Source organism: Xyrauchen texanus, chromosome 4, assembly GCF_025860055.1.
Source record: "Xyrauchen texanus isolate HMW12.3.18 chromosome 4, RBS_HiC_50CHRs, whole genome shotgun sequence".
Classification (NCBI taxonomy): Eukaryota; Metazoa; Chordata; class Actinopteri; order Cypriniformes; family Catostomidae; genus Xyrauchen; species Xyrauchen texanus.
The window spans coordinates 37,654,651-37,674,826 of record NC_068279.1 but is presented as its reverse complement, the minus strand read 5'-3'; the positions used below and the strand labels follow the sequence as shown (position 1 = coordinate 37,674,826).

The 20,176-nt window shown below is 37.4% G+C and overlaps 1 protein-coding gene across 1 annotated transcript in view; it reads right to left on the bottom strand.

Moving 5' to 3' along the window:
- Window positions 1-20,176, bottom strand: part of LOC127643218 (SET-binding protein-like) — a 114,112-nt gene that overhangs the window by 10,764 nt on the left and 83,172 nt on the right. The window contains exon 3 of the mRNA XM_052125857.1: window positions 2,156-5,495. Within this exon, the coding sequence (XP_051981817.1) occupies window positions 2,156-5,495 (3,340 nt within the window). The remainder of the gene's footprint in view (window positions 1-2,155; window positions 5,496-20,176) is intronic.

Here is a 20,176-nt window from a genome sequence, read left to right as displayed (position 1 = left end):
AACAGTCTCAAAGTTTTTAGCAAAACAATCATAACTTTGTAATTTTAATTATGCTACCTCATGTGTCAGCATGATGCCGGTAAATCACATTGTCTCTTTGTATGTTCTGTCATTGTTTTGGTCCCTTTGGAGTGTGTGCACGAGCGTGAGCAACAGGTGAAGTTCACTTAATGGCCACAGGCGTCATTAATAGCAAGGCTTTCTGAATCTTACATACTAAACCTTTTAAAAAAGTCCACTGGAAAACAGAAGAAGGTTTTGCCCTTCTTTTAATAACAGCATGTCCACTGATTTTATGGCTTGTATACATATACTAGTATCAAAGATTAATACCTGTAAAAATATGTGTAATTAACTTTATCCTAAAATATTTACATATTTAAATAATTCAAATTCATTAAATTCAATCAAACTCAATTGTAGCTGCAAGATCTTGTGAAAGATTCAGAGGGAAAACAGTGTAATTCAGCGCTGCTCACGGCAGGGAAATGCAGAAAGTCAAAAATAAATTTGCGATATTCGAGTAGTGTTTTTAATACATGAGTAGCTGGTGCAGATCAAGTATTCTATTACTCAATTACTTGTGTGCATCCCTAGTTGTAGTAGGAGTTTCCTTGCTAGCTAAAGTATTAGAGCAAAACTTGTATGCAGTGTAAAAAAAGGTGACACTGTACCAGTAAGCTCGATCAAAGGGAAATCCTTTGTGTTATGCCTATGCTAGAAAATGAGGGCCATTATGTTTAAAGTTAAAGCCTCATACTTAAAGAGGGCTTAGAAAGCTGAATGATCTGTACATTGAGTGCTCCATCAGAATTTCAATCCATACCATATGTGCTCGCTGCAGTAAGATGAATTACGTTCAAGAGCCTGTCAAACGGTGATATTTCTAATGGAGAAATTTAGCCTTTTATATCACCATATTCTTTGTCAAATTTACCAGTGAGAGACAATACATGAGCTAAAGCTCAACTCAAGAACAAGTTTTGAGTTTTTATGTGTTCCTATAGCTCAATTGGTAGAGCACATTACTGGGAGCACCATGGTCAGAGGTCTGATTTCCATGGAACACATACTGATAAAATGTATACTGTACCTTGAATGCGCTGTTAATCGCTTTGGATAAAAGTGTCTGACAAATGCATAAATCTAAGTATCTCTGAATGTGAATTTGCTTGATAAATAAACAAATACATAAGCTAAAAATGATTTACAGATATGCTGCATATATATGCTTTTTCGTTTTTAAACCTGCCAAAACTGTTTTATAAAACTTTCTTAGTTTTTATCAGGAGATACGCAACATAATGGTTTTAGGTTTATTATATGCCAAAACATCTGCCCCAAACTAGACATTCCCATAATAATGATTAATAGCCTTATTATAAAAAGTGTGCAGTTGTCAAGCCTTGAATCTGCAGCAAATAGATCTAATTAATCTTAAATGAGATGTGACTTTAAATGCAAATCTGAGCATTCAAAAGCCTCACTTAGCTGCAATTTATTGCATGAGAGCCATAATGCCATTGGCAAAAAATGCGGTTGCCATAAAAAAGCAATTCTGTCACAACACGCTTATATGTTCTTTGAAATCAACACAGACGTACACCTGAGTGACAGGTGCGTAAACTTTATCTGTTTAAGTACAACAAACTAGGTCTTTGAAGTGCAGAGTTAGGTGGGTGGTAGCAGGCAGAATGTGAGTCATTCTCATAATTCCCCTAGGGGAGTGAAAATGTAATCTAACTGTGCCTAGGGCTTGCAATTCCCCTTCAGAGGAGTAGACTGGATTCATTAAACCTCTGGCTTCTCACCAGCTCTTTTAACATGAGGCAAGGTTTTTTGTTTTATTGCATGTCTGTAGAATATAAATCAAAAAGTGTGAATAATATATCTCTTAGAAAAAAAAACATTGGCAGATAGGGCGAAAGGGAGGAAAGAGAAATTTGTGAATTATAGTTGCCTCCATCCATGCATTTCATTTTCCTTCCCAGATATACTGAGAACAGAACACAAAGCATTTGGACATGCACATTTTGTTCCTCTAGATTTTTACACATGAACAGAAATATTTTTCACTTGTACCCAACTTATCACAGCTCGGTAATCAAACATAATTATGCACGTTTCATTTAATCGGAAACAGATATATATTTACCTGCTACTGCTGCGTTCGAGCACTGGTACATCTGCTCTGCCCTCTCATCTCTACCTTGGAAAGATGCCATACTTCCCTCTCTGTACGATACAAAGTCCTCCAAGCTATGCCTCCTGCTGTGGATGCTGGAATCATTGTCCCCTAAGTGCTGCCCATTGAACGAGTCCAGTGACTGGTCTTGGCTGGCTCGAAGGCGCTCGTGTGGTTGTCTAGTGCAGATGTTCAGGAAGTTGTTCAGTGTCTCTCCTCGAGTGCGCTTACAATGATGAGAGTCAGATAAGGACAATGACGACAGAGTGTCTACTTCAAAGTAGTTCCTGGAAGTTTGTGGCGAAGCATCTGTGCTTTGCTTGCCTCTTGGCTTGTCCTTCAGTTTGGACAGAGAGTTCTTCTCTAGCCTCTCGTTTAGTAGGCTGAGGAAGGCAGGATTCTGGGTTCCACTGAAGAGTCCACCAAGGTCCTCACTCTGTGGAATGTCCTGGTCCTCTTTATGTTTGTGCTTGTGTTTGCGTTTGTGGAGACAAACACTCGACAAGCAACTTCTCGAAGAGTGATGGGAGTCACTCATTCTGGACGAAGGCATCTCATGTGGCATACTCTTTGTTCTATGTCTGCTAGTAGCAATGAGACTGGAGGACGCACCAGGATGAAACTTTGGAGGTGGAACTGGTGGTCTCATGAGATGAGAGCCCGAAGTTCCAAGTGCATGAGATAAGTAAAAGGGTGAAGGGTACTGACCATAATAACCCATTTTTATCATACTTGTGGCCAGAGGCATGGATGTGTAAGGCATTGCGTAGGGTGCATAGTAATTGCCACCAGGCACTGGGCAGCCAAACCCTTGAATGAAAGGCATATTTGATATTGGCTCGTTTGATTTGGCTGGCCTACCACGCCTCCTCTTTGACTTTTCTGAACTCCTGCGAAGATAGTGCACAGGGTCATAGGGATAGTATGGCATAGGATAGTAGTGGTCAAAGTTGAGACGGAAGATGCTGGGATATGAATTCTCATGGTAAAACTTGCAACTGCGGTGGGAGATTCGGAAGACCTGGAATTTGCTGACTAGCTCCTCGAGGTCAGCAATAAACTGCAGGTTGTCCCGGCTCTGAAGTGCTTTACGCTTTCTTCTATGCTTTTGCTTCCTCAGGCTCTCTTGAGCGAAACATTTTTCCACAGCAACTGAGGTGGCTCGCTTCTGGTAGTGCCCTCTTGCATCTTTGCTCTTAGCTTCTAGAATAGCAGCCTCTGTGGCATCGAAATTGCACAGATCAAATGAGTATCTCCTGCGAGACGCTTGGCCTTTCTCTGCCTGGTCTGATGTGCTGTTGTTGTCAGTGCCAATTCCACTATCACTAGGGATTGTCTCTTCACTGTGGGACTCACTAACTGGGGACAGGGTAACTTCTTTGATAGAAGCCACTTCAAACAGGTGAGATGGTGAGTTGGCCATTAGTCTTGGTGGAGAAAGCTTCCAACTACTACCAAGCAAGCCCTTATGGGTTTTAGTGGGCAATGCACTGATAGGCTGTAGATTTGGCATTGTCTTCAGGTCATGCTGGCTGGTATCTGTGATGGAAGGGTGAGCCATCCCACCTGCTGCTGAATGAGCATAGAAAGAATACATGACCCTTGGAGAAGGCATTCCAGCTGTGGATGATATATTAGAAGGCACTAGAGGGTTCTCGAACTGACTGGAAATAGGCAACGAGTGCTTGTCACTGGCTTTGTGCTCATTTTGTTGGGTTTGCTGATCAGCTCTGGGTTTCCTTCCTCGCTTTTTGCCTATGTAAATAGTCCCACGCTTGCTTACATTGATCTGCTTGCCAAAACGGGCCTCGATTGTTGATGCCACAGTTGACATAGTGCATGAAACTGGAACATTAGACTTCAATGTAAGATTGCCGGTGCTCGGAGTAGACAAAAGTTCATTCAAAATGCTTTGCATCTTCACCAGTTTCATTTTCTTAGTGGCCCTCTTTTTAAGGACACCTTCTTGGCCTGATTTCTTGAGTTTCAACTGCTGTGCAGAAAAACTGGATTTGTATAAGGTCAACTGCGCCAAGGTTGACATATGCTTTTTCTTTCTTTTTGAAGTGCTTGATGAATCTTGGGCAATAGGGCTAACAGGACTTGTTGCCGTGCCTTCATGAATAGTCTCTACGGTAAGTAACGGCTGCTTCTTGGGCCGCCCACGTTTTTTCTTTTCTGGGGTAATGACCGTCAAACTGTTTGTGTTTGTATAGAGTGGGCTGGATGGAGTTACAGGGAAAGCAGAGTGCGGCTCTTCATTGGAACGAGATTGATTCAAATCTTTATGAGGAGCAGAGTTCTGGGACTTTATATAAGACCACCTGTCCTTGACCTTGCATTGCCTAGCATCTGTTTGTTTGTAAGTGTCAATCATTGATCTTGGTCTCCCAGCTGGAGTTTTCCTCGGCCTATTCTGAAACATTTCAACATCATCAGTCATTATCCCAGCACGGTCTTCCTCTGTCTCCCGTGCATTCACACTAAATTGTTTTGGTGCCCTGAATTCTATTTTCTTTGTGATTTTAGGTTTGGTGCTAACTTGGTCAGCTTTACCAGTCATCTCAACTTTCTGCGTGGTTTGTGGATCATCTATAACTTCAGCAGTTTTTCGATTTCTTCTCCTCCTACTCTTAGAATCATCTGAGTGATGAGTGCCACCACTTGATATCATCTTATTTTCATCATCCACCCTATTGCTTGACTGATCAGGCTTCTCTGCCTGAAATTTGCTTTTATCAGATTTGTAGGGTTGTTTCACATTAGTACTATCATGACTTTCAGTATCTCTATCAATCTTTTTGGCCCACTGAAGGTCTAAGTTATGGGTGGTCAGGTCCTTTTTTAGATCTTTCCTTCCATATTTCTGTTTGAGGTTCCCAAACACTTGCTCTGTGACTTCCTGCAAACATCTGTCCTTGCTGACAGAAGAGTGTGTCAACAGACTTGAGTCAGTTGGAGGACTCATTGCTATATCAGCTTTAGATGATGCTAGTGGGTCAGCACCTGGGGAAGCCATGGCAGAGGCAAAGAGACTTCCACATGAACCCTCTGTGAACTTTTTAACTTGCTTTTTTGACAATGGGATGCTGGTCTCCGACAAATGGCTCTTGTTAATGGATGCCGTTTCTCTTTTTGATTCTGGTTCTGTCCTGTGTTGCTCTTGGGATTTTACATCTACAACAGTATCCAACGGCTTTGTCCAGTCAAGTTGGTGAATGTTGTTGCTTGTAGACTCATGCTTTGGTTTTGTACTTTCCATTATTATGCCATCAGTTTTACCCACACGTTTATAAGTCCTCTCATAGGTCTGAAATTAAAAGAGAAAAGGAAGAATTTAGAAAAAGGGCCTAGTTGTTTGGGGATACTGGATAAGGATTTTAAAAATAGTTTTATAGAGATTGAAGAGCAATTTCTTGGCAGTGAAATATTTTAGAACTGAACATAAAAAAATAAATGTATATAGACTGTAGAAATTACTATTACTTTTCCATGATATTATAAGATTTTCTTGAATTTTCTAGTCCTGAAAATCACAATTTAAAATTTCCCTGATGGCTTTCAATGACCCTGTACATTACAAAGTGTAGTGTGCCATAACCATAAAAAAGTACCACATCTTTTATTTTTTTGGATGCCTCATCCTTGGGATATTTGGAGAAAAAACAACACAAACTCCATCCTTCTGCACAAGGCTGTTTGATAAAGACAAAATTTCACACCCCATTAAAAAATAACTTTAACTAGGAACCTACATGTTGTTACTGATTACAACTACTGTTTTGCTGCAATTTTGTTTAGCTAGAGTGCCACACCCACAGAAAATAATAAATTACTGTTCACCATTGTGCAAGCCTTTGAGACTTGTGGTTTGGTCTGTTAGAAATAACGTATTGCAAGATCAGCACTTGATACTAGGATATGTTCTGTAAAGCCATCCTGTTTTCAAAGCCAACAGCTACAGGTGGTAATGAAGTTTAACCACAGTTTTGTTTTTCAGCAGGTCAACTTCCATTTCAGAGCTCTGCAGATGAGGCTTAGGCAGTCTATGCTGTGGTTTCAGATTAGTTTACATCTGGGGTCCCAATGTTTTCAACAGGCTCCTATCAGGCCTTCAAAAGACCAAAAGCAAAATGTACCTTTTGAAAATACAAATTGTTCTTTTTTATTTTACTGAGTAAAATGGGATAAGAAAATACAAATAGTCTTTAGATGTAGCTTTAAAGAAAGAGGTAGAAATGAGTTTTGTTTCTTTGGCACTGGAATGCCTGATTACATTAGAAGAAGAAAATGTAGTCTTGTTGAGTCTGGTTTGTTTGGGTCAGAGGACAAAAAATTGAATAATTTCTGACATAAACCAAAATTATTGTGTGGAGAGGCAAATGTGGGAAGAAAAAAGTCTAAGCGTTAAGAAGAGTTTAAGTAAGTGCCCTCGAAAAATAACATCCTGAAAAACCTGTCTCCAAACAGTGAAAGTGAGCCGAACCGAGCTGAGTAAAAGCATGGCCTTTTAAAACTCGCAGCCATACTGTTAGGGTGTTGTGGGTGGTCACGATGGCATTGCTATGTGGTTGCTAAGGTGTTTGTGGTTGTTAGACTGTTCTATGTGCTTGTTTACTGTACCTAATCAAAATAGCCCAACCCCAAGTCTGTGATAATATCATCCCCAGATATGGCTAAGTTCCCTGCTTCAATATAAGTTTTTAGGATTTTTTACCCATTTTTCATCCGCAATGTGAAAAGGCATAACATTTCATGGACCTCATATTTTGGTTGTGCCTATGCTCTGGTGTGCCAGTGAGCACTGACTTGATTTTTTTTTCTATTTTTAGTGATGCAAACATGAGTCAATGACAAACTGAACGTATTAATGGATGAGTGAGCACGTTTACAAGAATATTCCAATACGAGTCAAAACGTGGTCTTGTTTAGATTATGCGTAATGTACTGAACATTTTTTATTTTGGATATCTGCCGAAGCAGAATATTTATTTAGCCCTATCTGCAAGTTTTTGTAATAAATTAATTTAAAGACCTACAAGATAACAAGCAGATGTACTATTCAGTATGTGATATGCCAAGCACATTTTTGGAGCAAGGAGGTGAGATTATATTTAAACATAGCTAAATCAATATACAGATGGTTAGAATGCACCACAACAGTCTCATATTTAGAACTCACCTACATTTATTTATCAAATCATACTTCAGCCTCTTGTCTGTGGATGTTAAGGATGTAAATTAAAAAAAAGATTTGACTAAAATGCAGTAGAATTAATGGCAAGAGCGAGCAAAAAGAGAGCAGTGGGAAAAGAATGTGCATGTAGTTTAAACAGAACATGACTGCCATGTAGACTGCATATTTCATTAGGCTATGTGTAAAAGAGCATATAAACCTCTTTTTGGAAATTAAGGTTTAGCAAAAATATGGACATTTGTTGAAGAATGTTGTGGATTTATTGTAAATGCTGTCAATTAATGGATTTATTATTGATAATGAAAATGAATAACTGATTAGTAGCTGCCCTCACTTTATAGAAAACCTTCCCGACCATACAAGAATATTTCAAATAAATGAATATGTATGAATGAATAACTTGCTTATGCACTTTAATTGTATTCTGTCTCACCATATTAGGATATTTGTGGGCGTTCTATAGGTAAAGTCCATGTGCTCGTTCATGTGTGCATGTTTGTAAGATGAATTGCGATTTATAAAGTGGAATGCATTTAGGATTTTTTTTTTCATGCGTACAGATGTTTTATAAATTGCTTGTAGGAACATTTAGGGAACTGTTGTATGTTCACACGATAATTTTAGGAACAGCTGTATAAATGAGGCCCCAGGTCTTAAGCCTGATTTATACTCTACGTATTCGATTCTTCGCGAGCTTGCGTGCTGCAAAAATTACATCATTGCAGTGTTGGCGGAAGTGCGTATTGGTGACGCAAGCCCTTGTTTTGCGCAAGGGTGCAAACTTCAATTTGTATGATTCAGTGTGCGCAGTGCCGTGTAAATTATTGAATGCGGCGCGTAATTTTTTGTATGCATTTCAATGTAAATTTTATAAGCGTAAACTATAGGAACAGTGCATACAAACTGTTGCAGACACAGACTGAAGCATTGCGCTTTATATTAAAATTATTTTGTGAAGCTTGTGTGGAAAACTTTGAGTATTAAATCAAGAAATATTCTATAAGGATTTTTAAGTGTTTTAAGGCATACACTAATTTGTCAGGAGCATTTTATTGTGTTCCGAGTTATAAACTACTAGACTGAAGTTTGAAACTTTTATTATTTAAAAAAAAAAAAAAAACACAGGTTAATGAAAATGTTGTCAATTGGTCTTATTCATGGCATGAGCAGAACTCACTTTTTTTTGTGTAAATCGTTATAAAAATTACGTTCTTGAATTTATAAATTGCCCCATTAAGTTTACTGGGACAATTTACATAAAGAGTGTATTACACAAATGTTTTGCTAATGTTTCATGAATAAGTTGTCTCAGTCACTGCACTGCATGTTTAGGTTTGCACTTTTGCAAGTGTATATTTGTGTGCAAGCAGTATCTTGAATGTTACATTGACTAGCATTGCTCTTTAGTTTTGTATATATTTTGTGAACATTTTTGATATTGTAGCACATCTACATGTATCATTTTATAGAAGCTTAAGGTCAAGAAATTTACTGTAAGCATTATATGTTTTATATTGCATTGTATCTATATGTTTCTATAATTTTATAGGAGTATAAGATCAAGAAATATACAATAATCATTTTATGTTTTATATTGCACCATATCTATATTATTGAGGTTAATAAATATACAATAATAATTTTTAAGGTATAAAATACAAGTATTTGTCCAGTGCCTTTTATTGGATATGGAATGAAAACAAAACCAGACTGAAGTTTGATGTTTTACTTATGTTGTCAAAGTTTTTACAAAGGTAAACAAAAACTAAATGCTTAAAAGCACAACAAATGTACACATAGATCAATGAAAATAATGATCCACCATCCAAATCCAGCAAATGCACGAGGGATGCCATTGTTGTTGTTTATTCTGGCAAACCACTTCTTCTCACTGTTCTTCCTGCTGATTCTGAATATATTTTCTTTCAACAACTCTCTATAATTTAACAGAATAGTACAACAGTGAACACGTCAAGTATTCAAGTAATCAAGTAAAAGCCTCAAAAATTTGGGTAAGTGTGCATGGACCGGTGTGTATAGGGCTAGGGGATATGGACCAAAAATCATATCTCTGTATTTTAGGCTGAATGGCGATACACAGTATTTTCTACTAAATGTTTTGCAAGTGAAAGCCACATGTGAGCTGGTAAGTGAAGCATGCAACATGCGTTATATTGGGGCAGAATACTTTGTGGCCGAGGTTGCAGCAGCAGCAGCACGTTTAACACATACTGCAGTTTATGGTGCTGTTGTAAATGGTGGAAGAGATTTGAAGTGCTTCCACTTTTGGATGCAACCGGTTTATGGCATTCCCTACAGAAGACATGCAGGGCACGATATTAAGCATTGTGATGTGATTGTCCTTCAGGCAAGTACATCTTAAATGCAGTTATAACTTTATTAAATTTCAAATAATAAGGAAGCAGATCTTGTAAATAAATACAAACTGTGAAAATAGCATTTCTCTGTGCAGTCAGCTCCTCTTGTGTTGGGCAATTGTCCCGATCTAAGTGGGAGAGATGGAAACTGCATCCGGCTGATGCACACTCTGTCGAGGGGACGCTCATCCCTCGAGTGCACATGCTTAATGCAGCTAGATTATAACATGATGGCTCGTGATATATTGAATCATAATATATGTGTCACTGTGCATTTCTTATCGTGAAGAAAAATGGCAATACGCAGCTTTATTAATACGAGAGAGTTTGTTTTTTAGAGTTAAAAATGGATTGAAGTGAACAAAAATGTGAGAGGGTAGTCTTTGCAACATTATACACCACAACAAAATACGTTTTTGATTTGGCTTGTTTTCAAATATAAACATTAGGGATGCACTGATATTACTTTTTCTCTTCCGATCCGATATCGGATATCTCAGTATCGGCCGAGCCCGATACCAGTGTTGTTTTTTGCATAATCAGTTTACAATATCTTTACATTATTGTGTGGAAATAATTGGGTGTACTCTTTAATATGTAAAGAAACACAAACCTCTAACTACACATTATTTTAATATAAATGTATAGCTTATTAAGAAACACATTGTTATTAACTAGTACACTGGATAATGTAGCAGGAAAATAAACAGTAATTCCAGTATAAGTCAACAGCAGAAATAATTTTTTCAACTTGTATCTGGACTTTAAAGGATTCAGATCTCTTTTTTTGTTCAATTTAGTTATGAGATATCAGCTCACTTTTCATTCACACAGTTATTTGGAACCCATTCAACTTAAATATTATTATAATTTACAAACAAATAATAATAATATATTATATTAGTATATTATAATAATCGTGCACCTTTAACTTTGAAACCCTCACACTTTTATTTTGACATTCTGAACTCTCCAGGAAGTCCTGTAAGTGTGTCTGTTTGTAGGCAAGTTCACAGTAGTTTAATTAGCATCTTATTCAAACCTCCAGTGCTATTCTACAGTAAATGCATATTATAAGTGAACCGAGCATCTACATCTGAGATGTTGTTTGTGAGTAGCGCTCAAATGTTGCACACCGCTGTAAAGGCTAAAAATAGACGCGAGTGCGTGTGTAAACAGAGCACCCATTCAATAACTCACTGGAGCTGCACGTACATTTTATAAATTTACTTATTAAACACAGCTTTTTGTGATTCACAGAGCTATCGCACATCTTCAAGTGGTTTTGAATAAAATGCACCAGTCATATGAACTACTTTTATTGTGTTTTAATGGTTCTTTTATAATTTTTTGGAGCTTGACGAACATGACTAATACATAGAATTGGATTTGGATCGGGCTCGTCGAACCGATACCCGATCTGTCTAAAAGCTTCAGTATCAGAGCCGACACCGATCCAGGTATCGGATCGGTGCATCCCTAATAAAAAGGGGCGGCTGTGGCTCAGGTGGTAGAGCGGGTCGGCCACTAATCGCAGAGTTCAATTCCCGGCCCACATGACTCCACATGCCGAAGAGTCCTTGGGCAAGACACTGAACCCCAAGTTGCTCCCAATGGCAGGCTTGCACTGTGCATGGCACACACCTGTCTATATAAGGTCCCAGAGTTAACAGTGCATGTCAGAGCACAAATCAAGCCATGAAGTCCAAGGAATTGTCTGTAGACCTCCGAGACGGATTGTATCAAGGCACAGATCTTAGGAAGGGTACAGAAACATTTCTGCAGCATTGAAGTTCCCAATGAGCACAGTGGCCTCCATCATCCGTAAATGATAAGTTTGGAACCACCAGGACTCTTCCTAGAGCTGGCTGCCTGGCCAAACTGAGTGATTGGGGGAGAAGTGTCTTAGTCAGGGAGGTGTCCAAGAACCCGATGGTCACTCTGACAGAGCTGTGGGGATGTTTTTCAGCGGCAGGAACTGGGAGACTAGTCAGGATCGAGGGAAAGATAACTGCAGCAATGTACAGAGACATCCTTGATGAAAACCTGCACCAGAGCACTCTGGACCTCAGACTGGGGTGAAGGTTAATCTTACAACAGGACAATGACTCTAAGCACACAGCCAAAATATCAAAGGAGTGGCTACGGGACAACTCTGTGAATGTCCTTCAGTGGCCCAGCCAGAGCCTTATACATGTAGCATTATACACAAAAAGACTTGAGGCTGTAATTGGTGCCAAAGGTGCTTCAACAAATTATTGAGCAAAGGCTGTGAATATTTATGTACATGTGATTTTTTTCGTTTTTTTATTTTTAATACATTTGCAAAGATTTCAAACAAACTTCTTTCATTTTGTCATTATGGGGTATTGTTTGTAGAATTTTGAGGAAAATAAATGAATTTAATCCAAGCGCTGTGAATACTTTCCGGATGCACTGTATCTTATATGTTGCTTCTCATGTAAATGTATCTTGTTTTAAGGATTTTTAGACAATTTTAAATGGAAAACAAGACAGAAACATTTGATAACAATAGGTTTATTTTAAATTTTTTTTGCAGTGAAATTCTTTACTGAATTAAACTTAATAAAAAGCATTTTTTTTTTACCCTTTAATTCAGTGAATGTCACTTAAAAGGTATTTTTAAAAGACGATTTTGCCCTCTTTATTGTTCGTAAGCACGTTTAATACAACCATTTAAGTCGGGGCACAAGCTGCATAATCAGTTAACAGCTAATGATTGATTGTTGCAGTAATCGGCAAATAGTCAAACAATCGTTCTAATAAACATTAGATTAATCAATTATCATAATAATCGTTATTTGCAGCCCAATTTACCAAGATACGTAGGAGCCCAGACCGGCAGGACTTTTATCTGCTCTGCACAGCCCTCACACTTTGTTAGAATATAATATCCCTGCATGCTTTGGGAAGAATTTTGTGTGTGTTTGTTTGTTTCAGGAGTCATTTCTCTGCCTAATCCTCTCCAATATCATTCAATCAGTAGTTTTTAATTAAAGAGAAGCAGACATTAATGAGGGATCGCTCCTCTGCCAGACTTGTCCTTTTTTATTTCCACCCATCTGTGAGAAACTACATCACCTTTCAGATTCCTTATCCTGTAATCGTCTCCCCCGGCCCTCAGGATACAGTCTCCGCTGTTGAATGCCAAGTATCTTGGACACCCATTAATTTGCCTAAATGGCATTATACCCCCCCGTCTCCAAAACAACATCTGAGGAAAATGGCGTAACCTTGGCACAAAGCATGTAAACTTATTCTACAAACTCACTATGAAACTCAATATCCATCTAGGTGAGCGACAAGGAGCAGCATTCTCAATTATCATCTTCATTATTGGCCAGTCATATTATTTTCGTTTCACAAGGGGAAAAAAATCCAGTTTCTTCCAGTTCATGGACTGACATGAATATGATAGAAATAGAATTCCTTTGAAATAAAAATGGAAGAGTTCTGTTGCTGCTCTAGTCTCAAAACTTGTCAAAGCAATGTATATGGTAGTCTATATTTTCCAGGAAACAGAAGAAAAATGTTGATGAGATTTTCGTCCAATCAAATGAGAATATCCCTCCCCCTACCTACAACTGACTAGCAAGTAGCAAATCATTGTTCATGCATGTGACCATTAAAAAAATGGCCCTTTGATATGTTCTGCCCAAATTTCTTGTTTCAAATATGTAAACGCAGGAAAGGAAACTTCACTTGACAAGCAATTTCATGGGTACTTCAAAATGACAAATGTCAAACATAAAATTCCTTTTTCACCCATTTGAATGTGTTAATGAGTTTGTTACAAATATGCCATTGCTTGGTACAAATATACCGGAACATATTGTGTTAATGTGTTGACAGTGAATCCCTCACCAGATAATAAAAATCTCTGCAGCCATAAATTACTTATGAGTCCTCTAATGAGCACTTCCTATCTGCTGTAAACAGAGCAGCAGTTCTGGCAGGGCCACTGGGCAGTCTGGCACACTAGGCACCAAATCATGGCGGACACCATTGCACTCAAAGCCCAGAACTGCAGGAGACGAGTCAGTCTCCAAACAGATAAACAGACAGTGAAAATGCAGCTGAGATTACGAAGTCCCTTGCATAATAATATGCAAGGTTTGGCATCTTCATGGAGCCCTTGATACCCGGTTTCACCCACTTACATTTTTTGCAAGTTCTTGTTGTTCTCTTCCGTTTATCCCCTCCATCACTGCCATGGTAATTGGCCAGACAATGCATCATTGGCCTCTTGTGTGTTTGGTAACTATGGGATACTCTGAGTCAGAGCCACCGAAAATAGACAGGAATGCAGAGAGCCAAACATACAACTTTGCCCAAATGATACCCGGCCAAACTCGCTCTACTCACTAAATTCTGCCTGTTCTGTTGCAAGAGCTCACTGTTTGCCCTTTAGACTGACAGATGAGCAGTCCATGAGTCTGATGTTAGATCAACATGGCTTGGCATGAGGCTGAGGTTTGGACATTGACAAATTATGCAATAACATTCAAACAGCTTGGAGGAGCTGAGGTGGTACAAAAATTGTAACCGGCACACCACAAATGCAGTATTGAAAGAGGTCACTTCCTTCATTCATTCATTTTGAAATGGCAGCAGGTCAGCTTTGTTTTCTGACCAAACAGCAGTGTTCTAGCCAAAGGGCTAATTGGTCAAATTACAGCCTTTGATCGGCAGTCTCTGTAACACTTTCTGAATTCGTTAGTGAAACCCAGTGCTGACTTGTTAGACAGCTCTTATGGCACAGTGGCCTTGGGTAATGTGACACCGGGTTGAGGACAACACACACCTGGATAGAGTGTCATTCACCTGATCTGGAAAATCTAGCTCTAGTTACAGGACCTGAGGCATCTTTATCCATCATAGTATATGGACAAATTGCACACTACTTTGACAGAGTATTATGAAGGGGCTTCATCAATTTAATATGATATAACCTGTGTGGAAATTATGCTTGATCCTAGATTTGAAAAATATATAATGCAGTTGACTGAAATGCATGCTCGTACAAATATAAAAAGCTTCTTATCAAGGGTATTTTTCTGTAAGTGCTTGAAAGGCATCATATTTGTAATAGCAATGAATTTCAATTAAGTCCCATCCAATATCATCAGCTCAAATATAATTTTCCAAGTAACATGGCTTAAAATGCTCAACACACATTAAATTAGAGTAGTTTTACATTGTTGTCCCCTTATGGGCACAAAATATTGCCTTTCGAAGAATTATTTGCTGTTTGTTTGGCTTGATAATATTGTGATAAATGACATACAATTTGTTTTTAGTATTTAGGCCAAGCATATGTCATATTAAGGTAATAAGCTACAATAAATGCATTTCACTGTCCAAAATCTGCAGAAAGAAATACCTTAAAAATGAATGTTCCATGTTTAATAGAAGTTAATGTTCATTACCAGAGAAAATTATTTGGACTCAATCATTTTGTTATGCAAAAATTGCTGTTACATCAAGGCAGTTATGATGGAAGTAGATGTAGCAAGGTAATAACGTTAACCTACAATATGCCATTTATTTAGAAAGCATAGCCACAAAACACAGACATTATACGTGTTAACCTGAGACTGGCGTGATGGAATCGCTATCTAACCTTGCCCTTCAAAGTTCTATCCAATTTTTCAACAAGTAAACAGAAATTACGTCAGTGATGTATAACTAGAATTCGTCCACCAAACTTGTTGACCAAAAAAATATGAATTTTACCACTCAAATAATAAACATTCATTTAAAGAAGATGTTTTATGTAAGTGCATTAAAAATATAAGCTTCACATTTCAGCTTTTAATTCCTTGAAGTACAAGCGCATGACCCCATTTACTTCAATTGCAAGTGTCTTAATATAACAACGAACATGAAAAACAGAGGGACGAGTCAAAATTTGTTTCTGTGGTCATGGATATTCTGCCAACATGATAATACTGTCAGTTAAGCTTAATTTGCATTGAACCTGGGAAATGTCTTTAAAAAGTTTAAACTGCTAGAATAAAAATCACAAATATTTGTTATAACTGTGACAAGTATTAATTTTCCTCTAAGCAGGTGAGAAATGGTTCACGTTTAACTCCAACTTACTTCTCAGCCACCATCACTCTTTTCTAATTCATCAAAATTAGCATGAAAATTAGCTCTTTGATAAAGGAAACAATTAGCAGCCATTTCAATTTCGCACTCTCTCAGTCTAATGCTTTTAATGATGAATTAGATTGATTGGAGGAGAGGGTCAAATGCATATGAGCCCTTCTCGCTCATTGGCTGCACTACTGTAGTCTCTCATCTCTTAATTTGTCTTTTAATACTATTAGCCTCAGTAATCACCGCAATTGGCTTTAAAGTTCTAGTCATGCTGTGTGTTTGTTGGTGTGAGGAATAATTAATTATGAGCAGTCCCCCAAGGCCCTCTAAACTCATCCGCCCTGCTTGAACTGACTGATTAACAGACCATAGGCAGCAACGCTTTCAATCTATTTCTAACCACACCATCGATTGCCAGCATTGTTGGAGCGATATTAAATGAAATCGTCTTGGCCACTCCCATCTCAGAGCATGTCTATTGTAGAGGTGGGTGATATGACCAAAATGTTATCATAGTACAAGTAATTTTATATAACAATAAATAACACAATTATGGCTGTCATTCGATTACATTTTTTCAAATCAAATTAATTACATGGTTTGCCACTTAATTAAATTAATCGCATATATACATATTTGCTGAGAAAGCGCCTCAAAAAACAATAATTCAATATACACTCACAGAGCACTTTATTAGGAACACTATGGTGGTCTTGTGCTGTTGTAGCCCATCCGCCTCAAAGTTGTGCATTCTGAGATATTATACTATATTGTGCTATTCTGCTCACTACAATTGTACAGAGGGGTTATCTGAGTTACCATAGCCTTTTAGTCAGCTCGAAGCAGTATGGCCATTCTCCATTGACCTCTCTCATCAACAAGGCATTTTTGTCCACATAACTACCGCTCACTGGATGTTGTTTGGCACCATTCTGAGTAAACTCTAGAGAATGTTGTGTGTGAAAATCCCAGGAGATCCACAGTAACAGAAATACTCAAACCAGCCAGTCTGGCACCAACAAACATGCCATGTTTGAAATCACTAAATAATATTTTTTCCCCATTCTGATGGTTGATGTGAATATTGACTGAAGCTCCTGACCTGTATCTGCATGATTTTATGCATTGCACTGTTGACACGCCATTGGCAGATTAGATCAACACATAAATAAATAGGTGTACACCTATGTAATAAAGTGGTCAGAAATAATAATAAATAGTTATATTTATATAATTCTAAATACTATATATATATATATAAAATTAAAATGCATTACATTATTGTGACAAACAAGCATTGATTAAAAAATAAAAAAATTGTCTTTAGAATCCAATATATTGTTTATTCCATATTATTGAACATAAGCCAATCATTGCACGTACACAAGTGTGAAAATGTCTCAGAGAAGTGAGGCGAGGGGGTCTGACATGAGTGAGTGTGTGTGTGTGTGTGTGTGTGTGTGTGAGTTAAAGCAGTGTTTCTCAACTGGTCTATTCGGACTGGGTCGCGGACAGCAGGGAAAGAGCAATGCCATGATTCTCCCATTGAAGATATTTCGGCGGCCGCCCAAGTGATAGACTATTTAGGACTGCCGAGGCAGATTTAATGATAATCTCGCAAACAGCTTAAGCAGACATGGGCAACATATGACCCGCAGGCTGGATCAGGCCCTCCACATGGTTTAATGTGGCCTGCGGCTCATTTATCGTAAAAGCATTTTTATTTTTCATTGGATATTTCAGTTAACTTGCATTGGGACGTAACGCGTTTCCACAAGCGTATACTTGCGCAAATTGGAAATATTCTGTCCAATGATATACTTATTTTGTGCAATCTGGCAACCATGCAGGTCTCGCTTTCCCCTTTGAACAAATTTAGCGATCTGTAGTGCAATATTCTGCTCAAGGAAGAGTGTTATACGGCTAATCTGTGTCCTTTCTGAGGCTGCTTGTGATGTTTGGTGTTACTTTGCAGATAAACCTTCTCAGTGATTAAATTAAATATAAAAGTAGATCTCGGCATCATTGACACAAGGAGGGGTAATCATTGACATGCGAGCAAAAGCAAGCCAGAGACGAATATGTAAATGTATTTTTTATTTGTGCAATTTAGAAATGCTGAAGTCCCTTCGCACCTGTATGTTAATCTAACTCCTGCAGTAATCATTTATCATATTCATGCAGTTGTGTTATTCAGTTGTGTGTGCAGAAACTCAATCCATCGAGGAGACCTGCATCATGACCCTTTTAGCATTTAAACGGGTAATGTTTTAGAAAAAAAAAAAGTCAACTCGCATGCTTTGCCCAAAAATTAAAAGTTTTATAAATTTCTTTTTTTTTTATTATTATTATTAAAACTGAATAATAAATGAACAGGGAAGTAGAGATGGCAAAATAAATGTATAATCTTTATTCAGTTTTTTAATGCCTGATAGAAAAGCATCTACCTTTGTAGGGCAATATAATACTTTAGGCAATTGCAGAATAGTCCCATTAGTCACAGATACACTTCAGAAAATTTAGTACACAACTATTTCTGGGCTTAAAAAATACAAAAAACAAATCAATGCAGAACATTGTATCTCAAAAGGAATACAATGTGGCCCCCCATGCACTACTTAAAGCCCGATGTGGCCCCTTAAACAAAATAGTTAAAAATATTAATAATTACACACATCACCTTTAAAAAAAAAAATCTGGATTTTTCACGAGTAAAAGAATTGTTATTTATATTATAAAAACAGTTATATTTTGACAAAATCTTTCAGTTTCATTTGAAATAATCTAAAAGTAGAATATATTAGACCTCATTTTATATCAACAGTGGCAGTTGTAGTTGAAGTTTCAAGATGAGTTTCAGCTAGTATTTATTTTTCATAAATACATTAATTTATTATTATTATTACTATTATTTAAGACCAGCACACTAACCATGGTAATGAGGAGCCTTTCCTTCTGTGTAATATGTGTATAAATATGTAATATTATGTAACAAACAGGATACTAATGGGCTCATATAAGTAAATATGCTCTTCAATTTTGTTGTTGACATAATCAACAAAAATAATGTCACTTCATGCATGTCCTTGTACTGGAAAACCATGAAAAAAACTATACAACATAAAAGGAAATGCAACCCAGGATACATTAAATACAGGTTAAGTTTAATCTATGGCAGGTCGACACTTGATTTCCAATGTAAAATCTGTCCTGAAGCAAAACCAGTTGAGAACACTGAGTTAAAGGTACAGACAGGAGCAGTCTGGCCTCACGGTTGCGCACCTACAGTATAGGACATTAATTCAAAAGCTCACACAGCTGATGTTATTTTTCATTTAGTAGTTCATTTAACATGTAAACAAACATGCTTTAGTTATATAACATGTTATAGTTACATGCTATGTTTTATCATGTTTATAATTCGGTTTATTATAATTCTGTTAGCTTAATTATTTTTTTCTATTTATTTATTTATTTATTGTCAAAAGGGAGACTTTTTTACACATATGTACCAAGAGTGGATGCCGCATCATTCTTAAAAGTGTAACACATACTTCAATAAAATAAATGGTTTCAAGTTTCAATTATAATAAAATGTTTGCTCAAAAATAAATAAATAAATAAATAAAATAACCCTTCTGTTTCCACTGATAATAGTAATTGTGTAATACCGTGATATTTTCTGAGACGGTTATCATACCGTGAAAAACTCTTATACCGTTGCAACCCTAGTTACATGCTTAATTGTGTTTTTAACACAATATTGTTGTTTCTGCAGGAAATACAACAACAACTTCAACATAGTCTATTCCATAACCATGTTGTAATGCTTTATATTTGTTTTTGGAAATTTTACGTTTGGTGATTTGTTTTGGTGAATCAAATACTTCACAAATGAAAGGTTCATCATCATAATTATTTTCTTATTAATATGGAACTTGATGGAAGTAATCCCAAGATAACTTTATTCATTACAGGAGTGGTGGTGGTGTAGTGGTCTAAGCACATAACTGGTAATCTGGTAATCAGAAGGACACTGGTTCGAACCCCACAGCCACCACTATTGTGTCCTTGAGCAAGACACTTAACTCCAGGTTGCTCCAGGGGGATTGTCCCTGTAATAAGGGCCACGTAAGTTGCTTTGGATAAAAGTGTCTGCCAAATGCATAAATGTAAATGTAAATAACAAATTAACGATATGTCTGGCATAAGTGCAAAAACAGCTGCTTCACTTTTTGAGTGAAAATCAAAATACTCAAATACATAATACATTTGAATGGATGAGCCATG